This window comes from Acomys minous (genome assembly GCF_964271855.1).
Source record: "Acomys minous genome assembly, chromosome: 17".
In the NCBI taxonomy this organism is placed as follows: domain Eukaryota; kingdom Metazoa; phylum Chordata; class Mammalia; order Rodentia; family Muridae; genus Acomys; species Acomys minous.
The window spans coordinates 32,054,369-32,076,896 of NC_140500.1; the positions used below are offsets into that span (position 1 = coordinate 32,054,369).

The 22,528-nt window shown below is 48.8% G+C and overlaps 1 protein-coding gene and 1 pseudogene across 3 annotated transcripts in view; both read left to right on the forward strand.

Annotated features, from left to right (window-relative positions):
* LHFPL4 (LHFPL tetraspan subfamily member 4) overlaps positions 1-21,652 on the forward strand; it is a 30,710-nt gene extending 9,058 nt beyond the window's left edge. For both annotated transcript variants that reach the window (XM_084765606.1, XM_084765605.1), the window contains exons 3-4: positions 13,551-13,787; positions 17,970-21,652. In XM_084765606.1, the coding sequence (XP_084621732.1) occupies positions 13,551-13,787; positions 17,970-18,070 (338 nt within the window). In that variant the 3' untranslated portion in view covers positions 18,071-21,652. The remainder of the gene's footprint in view (positions 1-13,550; positions 13,788-17,969) is intronic.
* On the forward strand, positions 4,799-6,464 carry LOC311588123 (large ribosomal subunit protein uL24-like; annotated as a pseudogene). The gene has a single exon. The product of its transcript is annotated as a large ribosomal subunit protein uL24-like (transcript).
* Positions 21,653-22,528: the final 876 nt, after the last annotated feature.

Here is a 22,528-nt window from a genome sequence, read left to right on the forward strand (position 1 = left end):
CATCCCTGGCACGTCTAGTACACGAGAAGGGCCCCTCCTTCCCTCTCTTCCTCCCTCTCTCTTTCTTCCTTCCTCTTCCCTTACTTCCTTCCTGTCTGTCTCCCTCCTCTTCTCCCTGCTCCTCCCTCTCACTCTGACCCTTTACTGAAGGCTTCCTGTGTACATCACTGTGCTGGGCTCTGGGAATGCTGGGTCACCGACCTTGCTCAGTGTCTACAAGTCTGGAAGGGGTCTCCTCCTGTGGCACACACACACACACACACACACACACACACACACACACACACACACATACACACGACCCGGTCACCACAGGTGCTCTAGGTTGTGTGAAGAGGGCTCCCCATGCAGTTAAGGGCAGATCTGCGTGCAAACATAACACTCAGACACACAGCATACTAAAATAAATAAGTACTTTTATTTTTTCATTTTAGAAAAGTTCAGCAGGTGTCACATCTCCCAACTTCTGACACCACATGGCCAGGCAACTTAGGTGCCTGTAGCCAGAGCGTGAGCTGTTGCTGTTGCTATGCCTACCCAACATGGGGCGCTTCCCCTCAGCCTGTATGCCAAAATAAAGTTATCTCCCCCACTCCCACCAATTACTCCATCACCTCCACCCTCCAAGGCTTTCACTGACTTTTTGAGAAACTTAACACAGTAGTAGAAAAGCTGAGAGGTCAGGCGGCCATGCAGTTGTGTGCCCCTCTGCCCACTGTCCTTCTTTTCTGCCAGAGCAACTATCTCTTCTGGAGAATTCCATAAATGTATAAGCAAAGGCAAGCTTTAAAAAACAAAGTATAGGGCTGGAGAGATGGCTCAGGGGTTAAGAGCACTGACTGCTCTTCCAAAGGTCATGAGTTCAATTCCCAGCAACCACATGGTGGCTCACAACCATCTATAATGAGATCTGGTGCCCTATTCTGGTGTAAATGCAGGCAAAACACTGTATACTTAATAAATAAATAAATAAATAAATAAATCTTTAAAAAACAAAACAAAAACAAAAACAAAGTATAACTATCTGTCCTGTATCAATTTCTGTTTAACAACTTATTCCACACTTGGCTGCCTACAGCAGCAGCATTGGGGGGGGGGGGGCAGGCAAGATAGCTCAGTAGGTAAGGACCCTTGCTGCCCCACGTCTGAGGATGTGAGTTCAACCCCAAGACCCCACAAAGAGCAAAGAGAACTGATGGCCTCTAGTCGTCTGACCTCTATATATGAAGGGTGCCATGCCCACGCCGCGCCCTTCCAGTTAAATAAACAGGCCTGGGTCTCTGTGTCCCAGGGTTTCCAGAGCAGAGTAGATGGTGTGTGTGTGTGTGGAGGGGATGTAGTTTTGTCTCAGCATCCTTTGTGCCAGGTGATGGAAGGAGAGAACCAACCTCTCATGTTGTCCCCTGACTTCCACACATGCACTATGGTGCTGGTACTTGAGCACACGGACACACATGCGCGTGCGAGACATACACATGTGTGTGTGCACGCGCGTATGCACACACACACACACACACACACTCCCTCAGGCTAAATGAGTGAAACAAAACGAAACCCGAAATATAGTTAACCCTTAGTAGGCAAAGTGTAGTGGAGCACAGCTTTACTTGCGACACTCAAGAGGCAAAGGCAGGCAGATCTCTTTATGCCTGAGGCCAGCCTGGACTACGTAGTAAGACTCTGTCTCAAAATAAGTAAATAGAGCCAGATGTGGTGGTACATGTCTTTAATCCCAGCACTTGGGAGGCAGAGGCAGGTGGATCGCTGTGAGTTTTCGGCCAGCTTGGTCTACAAAGTAACTCCAGGATGGCCAAGGCTACACGGAGAAACACTGTCTCAGAAAAACAAACAAACAAACAAAAAACCAAACAACCAAACAAAAGTAAATGAAGGTAGTCCTTTGTGATCAAAGGTCCAAATTTTGTTGTCTTTATCTTTTCACTTTGTCTGTAGAGTCCTCTCCCGTGGTGAGATTTTTGTTGTTGTTGACATAAGCCAAAGGTTGATGCTTCTTTCAGCTTCCGGGTTTACCTTAGGAGGGCCTGAAGTGTTCAAACTGCTCTGGGATTAAAGTAGTTGATAAGGAATCACATAGGAAGGAAGTAAAGGGAAAAGATGAGAGCAAGAAACTTTCAGAAAAATAACCCAGCCTTAGTCCACTGCCACCCCCCCGCCCAGCCCAGATCTGATTGACTCCCAGGCCTAAGTGACACAATGACAGTCTTGGGCCAGACAGCTGTGCTCAGCATATAGTCGGTGCCTAATGAGTGTCTGTTGTTTTGTTCTTAGTGCTTTTTATTTTTGAGACAGCATCTCACTGTGTAACCCAGTTGGACTGAAACCTGTGGCAATCCTCCTGTGTCAGTCTTTCAAGTGTCCTGTTGAATGGATGGGTGAAGGGTGACGTCTAAGTCGTCAGCATCCCGCCCACCCCTCGGGAGGCAGCAGCTGTCTGGTGCTAAGTTCTGATTTTTGTACCAATGATGAATTCTTGGGGGTTTTACGTCATTTCTGAGTTTCCTTTCATATAAAATGAGCAGACTCATAGTGTCTGCATTGCCTTCGTACTGCAGAAACAGAGTGTTACATGGGTAATTTCTTTTTCCAAGACAGGATTTCTCTGTGTAGACCTGGCTGTCCTGGAACTGACTCTGTAGACCAGGCTGGCCTCACACTCAGAGATCCACCTGCCTCTGCCTCCCGAGTGCTGAGATTAAAGGCCTGTGCCACCAATGGAAGCCAATGGAAGGCTGTTGTAGGCACAGCACACTGACCTAATAATATGATCGTGATCCTTCATGGTTGCTGTGTGGCCCACATCTGTTCATTTTGCCATCAAAGCTCTATCTGTGGTAGAAGAGAGAGGGGAAGTGAAAGGTGGGAGGAGTTGGAGGCGGAGCTTCACAAGAACCATGACAGTGCAGCCTTAGAGTTTGGGTTTTATTTTTAGGCCAGGGAGTGAGCAGGGCTGGGCGTGGCTTAGGAAGGCGGCCCAGGTGGCTGCTGGCAAGACGCATTGTTTGAAGGCTTCCTGGGAGCTGAGAAGATGAATGTGAAAGCGACTGTCTAGGCAAAATGTTGAAGTTGCGGAAAGGGGAGGAGGCCATCTGAGAGACACTGGGTTTGTTCGTGGTCTGAGGGTAAGGCGGCTGTAAAGCTCTCGGAGTGGGTGGGGTCTCTGAAGTAGCATTCCAAGAGGATACAACAGGAGCACCGGACCGTGTTCCTGGCGGAAGAAGAAGAACTCCTCTTGTGTGTGGGGGGGGGGGCGGGGGGCGGGGGGAAGTGGTGAATTTGGGGGCCCTAGGGGAGAGTCCAATAATGGCTGTGTGCTTGGATCTGGAGTCAAGGAGAAGGGCCCATTCTAGAGCGGAAGGTCTCACGAGTCTTAGTGCCATCAGCGTTGCCCAGTGTGACACGGTGAGGAAGGAGAAGGAGGGCCATCTCAGGACACCAACCATGACAGTGCAGGCAGCAGAGAAGCTAGAAAAAGAGGCGAAGAGAAGCCATTGAACAATAGAGAGCAAGCAGCAAGTGAGAAGCCGAAGAAGGTGCTAGAAGGAGACAGCATCGGTGTGGAGGGAGGCATGGGCATCCCCTGGGATGTGCTGAGAACATTTGAGGCGTTTCAGTTTCAGTGTTGGTGCTTAGACTTCTGGCCAGTGGATGCCTGGCAAGTCCTCCTCCGCCGCTATATGTTTTCAATCCTGGACGCTGGTACTCCATGGGCCTGGTGGCCTTTGCCTGCCATCCCTACTACTCTGAGGGCTGAAATAGAAGGATCATGACCTCAAAACAAAGAGAAATGAAGGGAAAACTGAGGGACTTTCTTTGTAGGAGGCCTGTCTTACAAGGAGTTGCGTGCACGCGCGCGCGCTCGTGTGTGTGTGTGTGTGTGTGTGTGTGTGTATGCATGAGTGTGTGTATGTGATGAGTGTGTGTATGTGCACACGCGCGAGTGTTTGTGCAGGTGAGTGTGAATGCTAAAGATCAACTTTAGGTGTCATTCCTCAGGAGCTATCCACTTTTTTTTTTTTTTTTGAGACCAGGTATCTCATTGGAAGCCGAGACTTTCCAAATAGCCTAGGCTAGCTAGCCAGAGACCAGCAATCTGCCTATCTCCACTTCCCCAGTGCTGGGATTCCAAATAGACCACCACCAGGCTCTTTAAGAGATTCATTTGGTGGGGAGTATGGGGGGGTAGTAGGGGTTGGAGAGATGGCTCAGAGGTCAAGAGCACTGCTTGCTCTTACAAAGGTCCTGAGTTCAATTCCCAGCAACATGGTGGCTCACAACCATCTAAAGTGTGATCTGTTGCCCTCTTCTGGTCTGCAGTTGTACATGCAGGCAAAACATTATATACATCATAAATAAATAAACTGGGCATGGTAGCCTTTAATCCCAGCACTCAGGAGGCAGAGGCAGGCTGATCACTGTGAGTTGGAGGCCAGCCTGGTCTACAAAGTGAGTCCAGGACAGCTAAGGCTAACACAGAGAAACCCTGTCTCAAAAAACAAACAAATAATCTTAAAAAAAAAGATTCATTTTTGTTATTTGATTTTTTAAAAAATTTAGTTGTTTATTAAGTATACAATGTGTTTTGCCTGCATATATGCCTACACACCAGAAGAGGGTACCAGATCTCATTATAGATGCTTGTGAGCCACCATGTTGTTGCTGGGAATTGAACTCAGGGTCTTTGGAAGAGAATGTAGTGCTCTTAACCATCTCTCCAACCCCTTCATTTTTTAAAAAATTTTTAATGTTTAATTTTTTGGTTCTTCGAGACAGGGTTTCTCTGTGTAGCCTTGACCATTCTGGACCTGCTTTGTAGACCAGGCTGGCCTCAAACTCGCAAAGACGGGCCTGCTTGAGTGCTGGGATTAAAGGTGTGTGCCCACCACCGCCTGGCATTGTTGTTTCATTTACGAAACAAAAATGAATAAATCTTTTAAAAAGAATAAATAAGAAGGGCAACAAATAGAAAAGAGTGGGAAGCATGGTAGGGTTGAGTCTAGCAACGTCAGCCATCACGCCGGCTGCCGGTAACCGAAGAGCACCAATTAAAGCACCAATCAGAGTGGGTGAACATGGCTCACCTGTGTGTTCTCTATCAAGAAATCCACTTTGACTATAAAGAAACGTGAATTAACAGTAAATAAGTGAAACCGGCTTGGTCTTGCATGTCTGTAGTAACAGCAGTTGGGAGGTGGGGGCAGGAGGATTAGGAGGATTAGGAGTTCAGGGCCCTTCTTGGCTATGTAGTGAGTTTAGGCCAGGCTGTGCTACACGTGAAACAGCAATGGCTCTTTCCTTTTGCGGCCATCGCGGGATCGCAGCCGCCAAAATGAATTTCAGTCTCTTCGTGACTTCTGACTGAAGAAAGAACCACTAACGCCATTTCAATGCACCTTCTCACATTCGGAGGCAGAGCACGTCTTTTCCTTTTTCCAAAGAGCTGAGGCAGAAATATAACGTTTGGTCCACGCCCATTCGAAATGATGACGAAGTTCAGGTTGTCCAAGGACACCCCAAAGGCCAGCAGATTGGCAAGGTGGTCCAGGTGTACAGGAAGAAATGTGCTAGTCTGCATTGAATGAGTACAGCAAGAAAAGGCTAACGGCACAACTGTACACATGAGCGCCCACCCCAGCAAGGTGGGCATCACCAGGCTAAAGCTGGACAAAGACTGTAGGAAAATTCTGGAAAAGAAAGCCAAGCCTCGACAAGAAGGAAAGGAGAAGGACAAATACAAGGAAGAAACAATGCAGAAGATACAAGAATAGAGGCCTCTCATGCACAGCTCTCAGTAAAGACTGTTTAAGTAGTCAATAAAATAAAATACAACAATGACCAAAAGAAAAGAAATCCGCCTGCCAGAAAATCACTGAGAACATGACCGACTCAGCTATAGCATCAATCACTTGGTCCTGTAGCTGCCTGGAGGCTGGTCATTCAACAGCCACAGGCAACACAGTTTTCTCAAGCTCACATGGAACATTCTAGACAGGCCACATTCTGGACCCCAAACTGCCCTGTTACAATTACAAAGCTAGAAGCCACACAGTGTCTGCCCTCAGAACAAAACTGACGTAAGCCTGAGTAACAGAGTTAGAGCTGGAAGCCTTGATGACATTTGGATATTGGAGAACTGTAAAAAAAAAATTTTTTTTTTAAAGACATGGTCTTACTGTCCAGCCCAGGTTGGCCTCCTGGAACTTGATAGGTAGCCCATGCTGGCCTCAAACTCAGAGACGTCCATTTCTATCAGGCAACAGGTAGATTAATAAACAGATCAAAGAACAAATCACAAGAACTATGAAATACTTTTAATTACATGAGAACACAAGATTTGTGAGCAGAGGAGATACTAGAGAAAGCAGTGGCGTCGACTGTATAGACTAGAAAAGAAAGAGATTTTCCATATTGCAGCACTGCAGATTGAACCTAGGGACTCACATTTGCTAAGGACTCTACCACTGGGCTACATGCCTAATCTAAATTTTTTTCATTTATGTTCTTTTTGTTTGTTTGTTTTATGGGTTTTCGAGCCAGGGTTTCTCTGTGTAGCCTTGGCTGTCCTGGAACTCACTCTGTAGACCAGGCTGGCCTCGAACTCACAGAGATCCATCTTCCTCTGTCTTAAAAGCATGTGCCAGTACCCCACGACTAAAAACATTTTTTTTTTTTTTTGGTTTTTTGAGACAGGGTCTCTCTGTGTTAGCCTTGGCTGCCCTGGACTCACTTTGTAGACCAGGCTGGCCTCAAACTCACAGCAATCCACCTGCTTCTGCCTCCTAAGTGCTGGGATTAAAGGTGTGCACCACCATGCCCGGCTAAAACCACTTTTTAAAAAACCAGTCATTTAAGCCTCTATGTCAAGAAACTAGAAACAGAAGAGTAAATTGAATTAGTAATATTCTATGGCATGAATATGCTGTTGAAAGACCCCCCAAAGGGAGACCCTCACTCAAGACTCGGGATGGCATGCACCCAAAGACACACAAACGACCGTCTTGCTGTAAACACATGAGGCAGTTTATTGGCGGAGCTCTGGGTCGACACGTATCTCACGCAGGAGACAGAGGGGTCGACCCAGAAGCCCAGGGGTTAGGGGTTTATATGGGCAAGGGTCGGGGGGAGTGGGAAGTTTTGGCGCGGCCACACACGATTGGTTGTTTCAAACATTTGAACATCAGCAAATTGCATAGGCAGATCTGGGGTAAGCTCAGACTTAATCACATGGGTACAGTCCTTGGTTCCTGTCTTTCTTGGACCCCGAGGGTAGATGTTTATCTGAGCTAACGACACATCTGGTTAAACTAAAACCTGGAACATTGTGTGCGGGCCTCAAGGGGGGGATTAAGCAGACACCATAAGATCGGATGAGGGGTCTTGGCTCATTACTCACTCGACCATGTCCGGTACCTGTTTCTCTCAGGAATTTGTCCTTGTGTATCCTCCCTATCTTTTACGGCCAGCCGGTCCCTGGAACACTCAATAGACCTTTGTCTCCTATCTCCGCATTCTTTGTGACTTATCATCTGGGACCTTGGGCTAGCATACCTGTCGACCTGCACTTATGAGTTAGAGAGCTCTGCTGTTCTGGTTGCTTTAATGCTAATTAAAAATTTTCCCTTTCACTGTTAGTCATATGTGTTCCCTTGTAATAGATATGTTCACACTAGTGTTGTAAAAATGGCTGTGCAGTCAGCCCATTGTATACATTTTTTTTTCTGGAGATGCACAGAGGACAAGTATATACAAAAGGGGGGAGAAAGAGAGAGAGTAAAAGAGAGGAAATTTCCAGCCTCCTTTGCAGCTACATGTGGTTTCAAGAAAACAAATATAAATGGATTTAGGAGTATGTGCTTTTGAAAGAGTAAACACCTTATTGCTGTTGGTAACCACTCAGTCTACTTTGTAGCTTTAAGAAGTAGATACCACCTTTCCTAGGATCACAAAACTGAGGTTCAGAGAGGTGACGGGATTTCCTCAATGACATACAGTTAAAAGATTTCCCCTTCAATAAACAAAAATGGTCAAGCAGTGGTGGCCCTCTGTGAGTTTGAGGCTAGCCTGATCTACAGAGCTAGTTCCAGGACAGCCAACGCTACACAGAGAAACCCTGTCTCGAAAGCAATCAAATAAATAAAAATAAAAATGATAAAAAGTTAAAAAGAGCATTAGCATATCTGCCAGAACTACGTTGATGTGTAATTGGAGAACCCTAAGTAATTATGGTTTAATAATGCTTTTAGTTTCTCTCTTTTTAGAAATTTGTATTTTTGTCCTCGTGTGTGTGCATATATGTGTGTGTGGTGCCCACAGAAGATACAAGAGTTGGATCCAAGCCACAGAGCTGTAGTTATAGATGGTTATAAGTGCCCAGTGTGGGTGCCAAGAACCCAGAGCAGCAAGTTCTCTTTACTGCTGAGACATCTCCCCAGCCCTGATTCTAGACTCTTAGGTAAAACCAAGTCCGAGACTTAGGCAACCCAGAAGCAGTGCAGCAGCCTCTGAAGTTGTTAATGACGTCAGCTTCCTGCTCCACCCCTCCTAGGGCGGGACCGTTGTCTTCATTGTTAAACATGACTGCAAGACCCTTGCCCTCACATTTGTGTTCCATGCGTTGGGATGGGTGGAGAAAGGCACGCAGAATAAGGGAGCAGGAAGCATAGTCAAGGGACTGGAGAGCTGCCTCAGGGGTCAGGTGTGCCGGCTGCTCTTGCAGAGGACCCAGGTTCAGATCTCAGCACACACGCAGCTGCTCACCACCATATCTGTAAGTCCAGTCCCAGGGAATCCGATGGCCTCTTCTGACCTCCATGGGCACCATGTACACAGAAGGTGCGCACATGTGCGTGCAGGCAAAACACACATATACATTCAACTAATTAATTAAAACATTTGAAGGCGTCTGTCCAAAGTGCCTACCTGGGGTTGAGCGCAGGCTTCACCACTCCCAAGCTGTGTCCCTTCCAGCCTCAGTCTTCCCATCTGTAAGTGGGGGTGATGCTTTCGTCGACCTCATAGATTAAGAAAAAATATTCATTATTATTGTGTGTGCCCATGATGTGTACGTGTGGGCACACATGTCACAGACTGAACGTGCAGGGCAGAGAGTTTCCTCTTTTATCTTTACATGGTTCTAGGGGATCCAAACCAGGTCATCAGGCCTGTCCAGCAAGCCCCTTTACCTGTGAAACCATCTGGTGGGCCCTTAACGTTTTATATGATTAAATGAGATGGTGAAAAAAATGTAGAAGCTTAGCACCCTGGCCGATGGTTAAATGCTTAGTGCTATTTATTTATCTTTGGACACAAAGTCTTGCTGTGCAGTCTAGGTTAGCCTTGTACTCATCGCTCTCTGTCATTGTCCCTAGTGCTGGGATTATATGTGTGGGCCATCATACCCATCTTCAATGTTATTGTTAAAGACAACTTATTATTACATTATTATTGTTTTTGTTGTTGTTGCTGTTATTTCAGTACTAGGCACTGAATTTGGGGCCTTATGCAAGCATGTTACCACTGAGCTACACTCCAGTCTAATACTACCAGTCTAAATTTGTCATGATGCCTCCTGGCTGCCTGCAGCACCGGTCCAGTAGTGTAGGGTCAATGTGTAGGAACTCTGTGTCCCAGGACCCTTGCCTCTACAGAAGAGGTTTTTAATAAGCCATCATCACTCTCAGGGGATGCTAGCCAAATGTTTGCAGAGGTTTTTAAAGCAACAGTACATATTTGCTTTTACAATCCTGATGAGTGGAGGCCATGGATGAAGCTAAGCATCCCAGGGTGGGCATAAACTCTAGGCTTTCTGGCTGAGAACTCTTGTGGCACGCCACGCCCTGTACCTGAGTATTGGTCTCAGAATCTGCCGCTGCTTCAACCAGTTCCTGAATTCCCCAGAGCTCAGCCACAGTGGTGTCCTCACCCAGCAGGTGGGAGCCGAAGCCTGCCTTGTCCCCCATGCTTGTGATGCTCGGGTGGGGATGAGGCTGACCTAATCTGGTCACTTCTCTTCCTCCCATCTCAGCCTGGCTTTTCTCGAGTGCTGTGGCTTCAGGTTCTTTCTAGCGAAGCCCTTGAGGCCTCATATCCACCATCTGAGCTCTACTGAGCTGAGGATCCAGGGTAGTTGCCTCCGCATCCTCCAGCTGCCCTTGATGCTCTGGCCTCTGTTCCCAGCCTGTTTCCTTTAAGACTGCCCTTCACATATATGACAACCAACGGGGCGGCTTGATTTTACGCTTTTCCGTGCTGAGGATAGACATCATGACATACTGCTCCTGTGGGCCCAGTGTGGGGTCAACGATCCCAGAATTTACTTGTGAGATGTTCAAAGGGAAAGACGAGGCAGAGAGAGAGAGAGAGAGAGAGAGAGAGAGAGAGAGAGAGAGAGAATAAGAACACAGGATAAGGGGATAGATACAGCAGTGATGGAAATACAGGGGTCAAATGTTAACTAAAAGGAAGAAAGGAGGGTTGAAGCTCAGGCTTGAGCATAATGAGGGAGGGAGGGAGGGAGGAAAGAGGAAGAGGGAAAGAAAAGATGAAGACAAAGGCAGAGGAAAAAAGGGGGAGAGAGAGACCAGCTGAGAGAAAAGAAGTGTGTGAGAGAGGGGAAAGGAGAGGAGAGGTGAAGAAAGGAGAGGAGAGAAGGGAGGGGAGGGGAGAGAGAAAGAGAGAGAGGGAGAGGGAGAGAGAGAGAGGAGAGAAGAGAGGAGAGAGAGAGAGAGAGAGAGAGAGAGAGAGAGAGAGAGAGAGAGAGAGAGAGAGAGAGAGAGAGAACAGGGAATCTCACTGAGGTCTCAGTGCCCGCGTTGGGAAGGGGGAGGAAGCTAGAGCGCTGGGATACAGGAGCGGTTTCCATGGAGATGAGAATGCACCAGGAGAGAGCAAAAACAGACTACAGTGAGGCCAACCACTCGGGCACCTAGGGGAAGGAGGGCTGGGAAGCAACTAAAGGGATGGTGTGCATGTTTGCCCCCACCAGCTTCTAATCCCACTCCTGCCTTTTGCTCGAGAGTCTGAGCCCGGGGATGAGGACACAAATCAAGGGCATTTGGGAGCCCGAGCCCTGACTGTCAAGTCCCCTCCTCCTTTTCCTTCTCTTTTTCCTCCTCTTTCTCCTCCTCCTTCCATGTCAATGATAGAGCGCCCCAGGGCTTTAGTCCCATGCCATTTTTAGTTTGTTTGTTTGTTTGTTTGTTTCCACAATGTTTAATACCAGAATTTAAATGTGTATGGGTGTCTGAAGCTTCCAGGGTTAAACACCCGACCCCACCCTTGGCTCCTCCCCCCGCTTCCCCCGCCTGGCTCCTCCCCCACCCCTCACGGGGCGGAGGTGGGGGTGGGGGTGGGGGACTCTGCGCTTGCTTCTCTATATGTGCGCCCAGGTGCATCTTCAGACTGTTTAGCTTGGTTCTACTGCAGAGCTGGACATTTCTTGTATGCCCATCAGGGTGTGTGTGGCTGGGTCCTGTCTTGGAGACCGAAGGCAGCCCTGGTAGAGAGGCTGGTGACAGTGCTATTGGGAACATCACATCAGGCTTGGAGGATGGGTATGGGATGGAATCTAAGTTGCAGAAGGGACTGAAGGGTCTGAAGGAGGGAGGATCCTGGGGCTTTTGGGAACATTCCCTTGTACTAGGGGGAGGGGACGGTCAACGCCCTTGCCCCTGTCCCACTGTGGGGACACACACACAGTGAACAGAACTGAGGACATCCAAACCTTGCCAACGCTGTCATCTAATATTGAGGTTAAGCTCTTGGGCCTGGAGGAGTCAAGAGTCACACAGCTCTGTGTGAGCTGCAGACCTAATGCACTGGCAGGACTGAGCAGGCCAAGGCTTTCCAGTTGCCTACTGAACCTGGTCCCTCTGACCGGCCAGTGCCACTGTCATAGTCAGCTACTGTCAACAAAGGAATGCAGTGAGATGATTGGCTCAGGCTTCCCCCACCCCCTCCTAGCCTAGGCTGGTACTGGAGAGTTTGGAAGCTTAATATGGACAGATTGGGTGAGGAATCTTTTTTTTTTTTTTTTTGAGACAGGGTTTTTCTGTGTAGCCTTGGCTATCGTAGACTCCCTTTGTAGACTAAGCTGGCCTCGAACTCACAGAGATCCGCCTGACTCTGCCTCCCGGAGTACTGGGATTAAAGGCTTGTGCCTCCACACCCAGCCTGAGGAAACTATTTTTACAGGGCCATCCTGATCCGCCCTTTCTACCTTTATGTACCTCACCATATTTAAACCTATTGCGTTATTTCCTTATTTGTGTAATTATTTTTTTTTTAATCACTGGGTTTTTGTTTTGTTTGTTTGCTTGCTTTTTGAGGTGGTGTCATGTTGGCCACGTTGACTTTGTAATTGTGTAAGTGAGAATGGCCTTGGATTGTTTTATGTGTGTGAGTGTTAGCGTCAGACCTTCTGGAGCTCCTGTAAGAGATCGTTGTGAACTGCTATGTGAGTGCTGGGAACTGAACCCAGATCCTCTCAAAATCAGCAAGTGTTTGTTAGGACTAGTTTTCATATCAACAGCTAACATTATACGGACGTTACTGCGCAAAGCACTTTGAGGCTCCCTGTCATCTTTACAATCATTTCATGATACTCTTAACCACCCCCATTTTACAGATTCAGAAACCGAGGTACAAAGATAAAGGAGTTGAAGCTCAAAAATCTAATGGAGAGCTGGGCCAGCATTTGAGTCCTTAACTTTCCCTCTCCCGTTCAGGCTCCATAAGACACAGATTCCAGTGCCTTCCTGAGCCTTGCTTTAGTGCCTGGCCCATAGCAGGCCCTCAACAAAGAAAGATTGACTGAATTGGCACCCTGCTAAATGTCTCTAAAGCACATGGTTCCCAGCATGAGCCTGGCACCTCCCAGTCAGAACCAGAGGCGAAGAAACTACAGGAAAGCTCTTTTGTCACCTCTGCAGTTTGTTTGCCTAGCATCTTTTTTTCTTCTTTTTAAGATTTATTTATTTATTATGCATATAATGTTCTGTCTGCATGTGTGTCTTCCTGCCAGAAGAGGGCACCAGAGAAGAGGGCACCAGATCTCATTATAGATAGTTATGAGCCACCATGTGGTTGCTGGGAATTGAACTCAGGACCTTTGGAAGAGCAGGTAGTGCTCTTAACCTCTGAGCCATCTCTGTAGTCATTGAACCACTGTCAAATGAATAACGAACGAAAAACCAGACAAAAGCTAAACTCACAAAAACTGAAGAGATGAGGACGGGCGAGAGAATAAGAGGGACCAGAGGACATCAGGGGGCGTGGCCAGGCTTCAGAGTTTTCTTGTTCTTTGAAGGCAGGCTGAGGCAGGAGAGGTGGAGGGGTCCAGTGTCAATTGCTTTGGGTCAATGTCTATCTCCCAGCGAATGAAAACTAGTTACCGCGTGTTCAGATTGCTAGATGGGGCTGGGGGAATTCTCAGGACTCAGCTCCCACCCCACCCCCTCACTCCTAGGGAGTAATAATGCCTTCTCTTTTTTTCCTGACCCGACCTCGGTGTGGGTCCCGCTCCCGACGCCCAGCCCTGTGCCTCGTCTTGGGCTGCATGATCTTCCCTGATGGCTGGGACGCTGAGACCATCCGGGACATGTGCGGGGCCAAGACAGGGAAGTACTCCCTTGGGGACTGTTCGGTGCGCTGGGCGTACATTCTGGCCATCATTGGCATCCTCAACGCTCTCATCCTGTCCTTCCTGGCCTTCGTGCTGGGCAACCGGCAGACTGACCTGCTGCAGGAGGAGCTCAAACCGGAGAACAAAGGCAAGTGTGTGTGGGCCCAAGGGCAGCGGGGACGGCCAGGAGAAGTGCAGGTAAAGTGAAAACAGCGAAGCCAAAATTAACACACAGGGAGCCAGAGAGATGGCTTGGCCATTGAGAGCACTGGCTGCTCTTCCAGAGCACCTGGGCTGATTTCCCAACACGCACGCACGCACGCACGCACACACGCACGCACGCACGCACGTGGCCACAAGACTACTCGTAAGTCTAGTTCCAGGGGATTCAACGCCCTCTCCTGGCTTCCTCTGGCAGCGCACACACAGTGCACATACACTCAAGCAAAACCAGTTTCCGGGATCTCATCATCCCACGCCCCACGCTGTGAAGTGAGGGGTCAGAGGTGCCTGAGAGAAAAGTTAAGTTCAGAAGTGACAGAGAAGTGTGTTTATTAAGACCCAAGCTGAGCAAAACTAAGGAATGTGTGGCTTAAACTAAATTTAAAAAAATAACGGGGATAGGTCTTATTCTGTTCCAGGCTGGCTTGAAAGTGACAGCGCGCCTCCTGCCTCACCCTCATAAGTATGTGCATCACAGATGTGAGCCAACATTCCCACACATTTTTATTGTTGCTGTTGTTTAGACAGTATCTCACATAGTTCAAACTGCCTTCAACTCACTTTATAACCAAAGGTAACCTTAACCTTCCTGTAATCCTACCTTCAAGTGCTTCAGTTATAGTACTACACCATCACACCAGGCTTAATATATCTATTTAAACATGTTAGATACAAATACGTTACATATTTAACTATATTGTGTAGTTAATTTATATATACTTAACAATACATTTAAATGTGTAATCAATATATTGAACGTATATTAAAAACAAAGAAATAATGGTGCTGGAGAGATAACTTAAAAGCACTTGCACTTCTTCTCAAATATCTGAGTTTGCTTCCCAGCATCCAAGCTGAGCAGCTCACAACTGCCTGGGATCCTGGGGACCCAGTGCTATCTTCTGGCTATCATAAGCTGACACAGAGATATGCACATAAAATTTATAATTTTTAAAAAAGAAATGATAAATATAGAATACAGGAGGGTAGTTATCTAAGGCTGGGTCTAAAGGGGAGAAATCTAGGGCATAAGATTGGGGCTTGTCAATGTATGCAAATTACCAACAGTTATAGCTTTGAATGGTACCATTCACAAATTTATTATACCATGCTGTACAGTTGGGGGTTGGGTGGCTGGAGAGATGGCTCAGAGGTTAAGAGCACTGGTTGCTCTTCCAGAGGTCCTGAGTTCAATTCCTAGCAACCGCGTGGTGGCTCACAACCATCTCTAATGTGATCTGATGCCCTCTTCTGACATGCAGGCAGATCACTGTATAAATAATAAATAAATCTTTTTTAAAAAATCGGGGGTTGGGGAGATGGCTCAGTGTTCAAAAGCACTGTCTGTTCTTCTAGAGATCCTGAGTTCAATTTCCGGCGACTATATGGTGGCTCACAACCATCTATAAGGGGATCTGATGCCCTCTTCTGGCATCAGGTGTACATGCAGATAGAGCACTTATATAAATACAACAAATAGATAGATCTTAAAAAAAAAAAAAAGAGGGAAACTGTATAATTGGTATATTATATAGTGTGCATATCAAGTAACAGTAAAACACAGCAAAGGAACAATTTAGGGCCATTGAGATGGCTTGCTATGAAAGCCTGATAACCGAGCTTGATGCCCAGAACCCATCATGGAAGGAGAGAACCAACTCCTGCAGGCTGTACCCTGACCTCACCCCCTCTGACCTCACCCCCTCCACTCTCACACACCAACATCAATAATACATTTTATTTAATTAAAAAAAGAAAGAAATCACTTTGGTCACACATACCTGCGTAATCCCTCTCTCTTGTGGCTGGCATAAGAGGATTATGAGTTCAGGGCCAGACTGAGCCACATACCAAGCTCCTGTCTCAAAACAACAATAAACACTTTACACAGAAGTCAGAATCTCAGAGGTAACTACCATTAGCAGACTTGTACCTACACGCATCATCACACAGGTTGAATGGTGTTTTATTTTAATTGTGTTTACCATTATTTCGTGTGTATTGATGTTTCGCTTGCATGTATGCCTATATGAGGGTGTCAGATCTTAGCGTTACAGACAGTTGTGAGCTGCCATGTGGGTGCTGGGATTTGAACCAGGGTCCTCTGGAAGAGCAGTCAATGCCCTTAACCTCAGAGCCATCTCTCCAGCCCCGAATGGTGGTTTATTTAATTCTTCTTCCTATTAGAGAAGGGCTGAGGTTTCCTGATGATGCTACAGTGAACATCTTTCTTCTGCCTTCACACACACACACACACACACACACACACACACACACACACACACGGGTTTTCTTGGGGTCTTCAGAAGTAAAATGTAATGACAGTTCCAGATAATCACCAAAGGGATGAGGCCCAGCGGGGTCCTCTGACCCTGATGTCACCTACCCATGGTGCTGAGAGAGGCATTGGGGTTTATGTCTGTACACATGGGCACACAGCCCTTAGACGACCCCTGCCCCCAGTGGTTTGCACAGTCCAATCTATGTTTAGCTTTTCCATTCAATATAGTCATTTCTTACAGTATAAGTCAATTATTAGGGTCTCTGCTCACCTTACACTGGGATTAAATGAGATAATGTACATTGCTGAGTACGCACTCACCTAGCAGGAGGCCTTAGGGTTTTGCTTGCAGTCTTGAGATGGTGAGCACAGGTTACAATGGAAACAGGCCTGTGCAGTCAGTGCCCCACACCTCATAAAGCCAGGGTAACAGAACATGAGGTCTGTTATATGAGTGAAAAGTTTGTGCAGGCAAAATGGCCAGCAGGGGCTGGTGCTCGGGGAAGGGATGCTCAAAGCTGGTCCTCATAGGCCTCTGCAGGCATTTGCTGTTTTTACAGATGAGAGTAAGGTGCACAGAGAGCCGGGGAGTTTGCCCAAAGCCCTCAAGTACTGCAGTCAGGACTTGAACTCGGGTTACAGAGCCACGGCTCTTCCCGGAAGTGACACTACCTGTCTCTGCCCCACGAGACTAGAGATTTCTTGCGCCCTCCCTGCCCTCCCTCCCCCCCCCCCCCCGCTTTGTTTGTTTGTTTGTTTTTGAGACAAGGCTTTCTCTGCCCTGGACTTGCTTTGTAGACCAGGCTGGCCTCAAAATCACAGCCTTTGCCTCCCTGAATGCCAGAATTAGAGGCGAGTGCCATCATGCCCAGCTTCCTGCCCCCTTTTATTACCATCCTGAGACACTCCTCTGGTAATCAGACCTTTAAAAACCGCCTATAGATCCTTCCCCACCCCCGTGCTGTAGTTTCTTTGGTCTTGGTTTGAGGTCAGGACCTGCCCCCTGGTGGTAATTTCCAGAAGTACAAGGCCAAGCCTATTTGAGGCTTCTCTGAAGCTAACCCAGTGTGTTATGGATGTAAGGGCAGTGTATAGTGACACTCAGTGTCTCTCTCCTGTCTCCAGACGGCTCCATCACACGTTCACTTACTTTTAAGACATGGCTTTATGTGAAGGCTAGGATACACTAGAACTCACTATGTAGCCCAGGCTGTCCCCAAACGGCTGTCCCCAATCCTTCTGCCTTAGTCTCTTGAGTGTTGAGATTAAGATGTGAACCACGTTGCACAGCTACTGTTAAAGTGATGTGGGAGGCCAGTCATGGTGGAGAGCACCTGTAATCCTCATACTCTGAAGGCATAGGCAGCAGAACCAGGAGATCAAGGCTAGCCTCTGCTACCTTGTAAGTTCAAAGCCAGCCTAGGTTACAAAAGACTTTAACACACACACACACACACACACACACACACACACACACACGTCTGTTTCCTTCAATGCCAAACAATCTCCATCTTTCATCGGTGGATGAAGGTGGACGCCATAGGTCAGTTCTGAGCCAAAACAAACCCTGAACTAAACCACCACCATTTGGCTGTGTGTGCCACATACTTGCATGGCATCTCTTTTGTCCCTTCAAAATGGCCCCTATGAGGCATGAGGTTGCCTGTATTTCACACATGACAGCTCACAAGTTAAATGAGGTGCTCAAGACTGGCCTGCCAGTCAACAACTTGGTTGTGGGGAGTGGCTGAGGGGGCAGGTGTGACCTCACTGGCTCTAATACTCTCTCTCTCCCTCTCCTCCTCCTTCCCTCCCTCCCTCCCACAGATTTTGTGAGCACCACAGTAAGTTCCGTGTTGCGGCCAGGAGGTGATGTCTCTGGATGGGGAGTCCTGCCATGCCCTGTTGCTCATACACAGGGACCCTGAAAGCCAGGATTTGCAGCCTGGGAATTGGCCTGACCTCCGCATATTCTGTCTGCTGCCCTCTCGTCCCTGCGTTCAAGCCCCAGACCCAAATCTCAGACTGACTGCACACAGACCTCCAGGCTCTGAGGAGAGGCAGGGGCTGGATGGCAGCCTGGCAGATGGCAGAGGCTCTTGAGATCCTGAGAAAGCCTGACTCCGGCCCTGCCTCCGTTTGGCCTAAGGGAGCCTGGGTCTCCCTCTCTGGTCCATCGGTCTCCTTCTCTGCTCTGTAGACTTAGTGCGAGGCCCCTGAGGATCCACGGAGGACGGAGGACAGCGCAAGCTCCTCAGATCCCCTCAGTCTGGAGGGCCGCCTGCTGGGTCCTCCCCTCCTCAGCCCTGCTCTCCTAAAGAGACTTATTCAAGACACTGCCCCAGGAGGGCCAGACTCTTTCCTACTTTATTTTTATTTGCTGATGATGGTCCCACCACATCTGCCACAAAGCTCCAGGTGCCACCAGCCCCACCCCCCACGGGGCCTCCTCTGACTCCCCAATTCAAGCCTGCACCCAGCTCTCAAAGGCATCTGAGCCTTGCTGAGGGGGGAAAGCATAGGGTCTTCCTTCCTCTCTGCTGTTGGTGTCTCTCATTAGCTCAGAGTCTGAGGGGAGACCGGGCCTCTGGAGGCTGTGGGAGAGAAGGCAGCTAATGGAAGCAGCTGCAGTTTTCCAGCTTCTCAGCCTGGGGCTGGCCTGGCCTCTTCTCTACTGGGATATCTCACCAGTGACTGGACCTATGACCCTTGACCCTGGCCTGTTTTGTACAGCATAGACTTCTCGGGCCTGTTGTCAGGGTTGGTGGCTGTAGAGAGGGGCACAGGGGTGAGGAGGTAGGGGTGCTTCTCTCCTCAAGCTTCCTACATCCTGGACATCTGCCAAGGGCAGAGACAGTCTTGCGTCTTTGATACTTTTCTGCCTAACTTGAACTTGCAGGTCACCTCTGAACAGGGTACCCTTTCCCCACCCCAGGTCCGGTCGGTCACCCTGTCCCTGCCTCTTTCTCCTCTTTGCCCACTTCTCGCCTTGCGATATGCCCAGGGTCTCTAACCTCACGGGCAGTGCTTGGAGCTGAGGTGTGTGTGTGCGCGGTGTGGTGCGTGCGTGCGTGTGTGTGTGTGTGTGTGTGTGTGTGTGTGTGTGCGTGTGCGCGCGCGTGTGTGTGTGTGTGTGTGTGTGTGTGTGTGTGTGTGTTAGGGAAGGGCAGATGAGAAGGTCTCTCTTTTTCTCCTACGTGGGGCTACTTCCTCCCCCATAGCAGAAAGAAAATGAGGGAAATTCCAGGTGATTTTCTTTTTCCTTTTCTTTTTTCCTTTTCTTTTTTCTTTTTCTTTTCTCTTCTTTTTTTCTTTCTTTTTGTTTTTGTTTAACCATCCTTGGCTACCTTACTGGTGGCAGAGCCAGCTAGCCCTGGACAAGCCTTCAGTCCCCAGTGGCTGGGTGGCAGACTAACTTCATCTAGTTTACTGTCTCCTAGGGTGCGGCCTGCTGCTTGCTCCTTGTATTGAGGAGGGTGTGGCCCCTAGAGGATATACAGGAGTCTTGATACTTCAGTGTGCCGTGTGGACCTCAGCCGGGAGTTGGAAGAGTGGCTAGTCCATGAATTTGCTGTCCCTGTGTTCATTTTCATAGGACTAGGAGCTGGCAGTTAGGATTCCTGAGCAAGACCCATGACTCAAGGCTGCCCCATCAGAACACTAACTGGAGTCTCATAAGACATCTGGAACTTTCCAGACCCCATCTCCACCTTTTCCCCCTCTCTCCTCCAGGGCAGACACTTCCTCCCAAGCTTTGGCCACTACCCTTGTGTTCCCTCATACTTGTCCTCACCTGGTCCCTTCCTGGAGCCACAGCACTGGGGTCAGCATCAGCAGGTGGCCAGGAGACTGGGAGTGGACAAGGAGGGTGGGGGGAGCTTTGTCTGAAGGAGACGGGAGCAGGAGTCAGTTCCTCAGAATCAAGCCAGAGGAGAGAGGGGCCAGGCTGCGATGAGAAGGGGCAGGAGTGGGTGACTGGTTGGCGGGCAGAGCCGGAGAAGCAAAGATGACACAGGATGCAGGCATGGTAAAGAGGGGGCGCTGGTGCAGAGAGAGAGAGAGAGAGTCCCAGGAGGGATCCGGACAGACACAGGCAGTGATGGAGAAGGAAAAGAGAGCAATTAGAATGGGGTTTCCATGGACGGGCAGCCAGTGGTGGTACAATTTACAGGGAGTAAGAATAAAATGTAGAGAAGAAAGAGGGCATTAGGACGGGGGAGGAGAAATGGCCGGGGTTAAGGAGGGCAGCCACGTGGGTGCATGAAGAGTCTGTTCCCCTAAGGACATATCCTGCCCGCGGGGGTTTCGTGTGCTTTGGCGGACAGGTGAGAAGTGACTCGCCTTGGAGGCGAGGTGGCTGGAGGACTGTGGTCCAAGCAGCTCTGTCCCTCTGTGGAGGAGTGTGTGTGTGCCTGTGTGTGTAAGGGAACGAGCAGGCCAGGCTGTGTTACAAGTGGCGGGGGATTAAGATGATGGGGAGGAAGGAAACACATTCCTTTTGGGGAGTATTCTCAGCATCCCCCGGCCAGCCAGTCTGCAGGAGTCCCGGGGCAGCATGGGGGAAGAAGAGAGGTAGTAATGAGGACCAGAGTGTGGTCCCGAAGACCTATAGGGACAGAGAGAATGGATGCTTGAGCCAAGAGCTCTGGTGAGGCTCCGACGGACTTCCTGGTAGTTGATATGGTACAGTTAGGGCAGGCGAGCTGGCGTTAGCCCTTGGGAAGGGCTAGGCTACAGAGACCAACATCTCTGTTTCTGATCACCAACCAACTGCATCCTGGCTTCGGGGCCCTGAATGTCCTCAGCCACTCGTGACTGGACGGGGGAAGGTGGTGTTTGGTATTACTGGCTTTCCTTGCTCCGGGCAGAGCAGAGAAAGCACCTGTAACCTCAGTGCAGTCCAGTCTCTGGTCCAATCCACTGTCTTTGGGGCTGTGGGAAGTAGAACGGTGCTCCTTCCACCCCACCCCCGCCCCGCCCCTGGCCAGAGTTATGCTAGGGGAAGTGTTCCCAAGGACAGGAGGGTGTGGGGAAGATTGGCATCCTTCTGCCGCCTGCAAAAGCCAAGATGACGGCTTGCAGACGGTGCTCTGGGGGGAGTCCCAGTTAAGCACAGAGGGGACTAGCCCTACTCCAGCCTCTGGTGTGAACTGAAAAAGGGAACCCCTCTTTTTGGAGGGGCTGGGCTCCTTCAAGCACAAGAGGCTTCTGTGGGTTCTTGTCTGGCTCAGAGCTAGCTTTTGGGCGGGACTGGAGTTTTCCTGAGGAATGACCAGGAGCTGCTAGCCCTCCCCAGGACTCTGACTGGCAGCCCTCCAAGGACCTGTTGCTGTGTGTTAGGGTAGCTTGGTGTTGTCTATGCCCCATTAGTAAGTTCTGTCTGAATGTGTCCTTGATGTTCATTGTCCAATTTGGTAACATTTCTTTTGGTCCCGACCCCCTTCTGCTGCTGCTGGATTTGAGCTTCAGTGCAGGTGGAATGATCAAATAAAGACACAATTTATATCACCTATGCTGGCTGCTGCTCCTGAATCGTGACCCAGGGCCTTGTGGATGGGATACAGCCCAACCCTTTGCATCAGTGGCTGCAAATTCACGGAGCCCCAATGTTCACTGTGACTTAATGACACTTTCTGGTACCACAGCATTAAAAAAAAAGAAAGGAAGAAAGAAGTCGGGCCTGGTGGTGTACATTTGTAATTTCAGTACCCAGAAGACTGAGGCAGGAGGATTGTAAATTCAAGCCATACTAGCCTACATGAAGACATCTAGTCTCAAGAAAGAAAGAAAGAAAAAAATCTGGGTGTTTCCAGATGGGCATGACCGTGGTCCGTGGTGTCAGCAGGAGCTCAGGTCCTGTCTGCACTGTCACTTTCAGTCCTCACTTCCTTCCTAAAGACTGTCCCACAGTGGTGGGGCTGGGGATGGAGGGATGGCTCGGCAGCGACAAGCACCGGGTTTCCTTTTAGAGGACCTGGGTTCAATTCCCAGCATCCATGAGGATCTGCTGCTCTAGTTCCAGGAGGTTTGATAGTCTCTTCTGGTCTCCATGGGCACCATGCGTGGATATCAGCTCATATGTAATACACAAAACACGCTTGCACATAAGATAAAAAATAAAACATGAGGGGGGGAGGCCAGGTGTGATGGCACAGGCCTTTTTTTTCCATCACTTTCTTTTTTCCCCCCACTTTATTATTATTTATTAATTCATTCACATTATATCTCAATTGTTATCCCATCCCTTGTATCCTCCCATTCCTCCCTCCCTCCCATTTTCACCCTATTCCCCTCCCCTATGACTGTGACTGAGGGGGACCTCCTCCCCCTGTATATGATCACAGGGTATAAAGTCTCTTCTTGGTAGCCTGCTATCCTTCCCATGA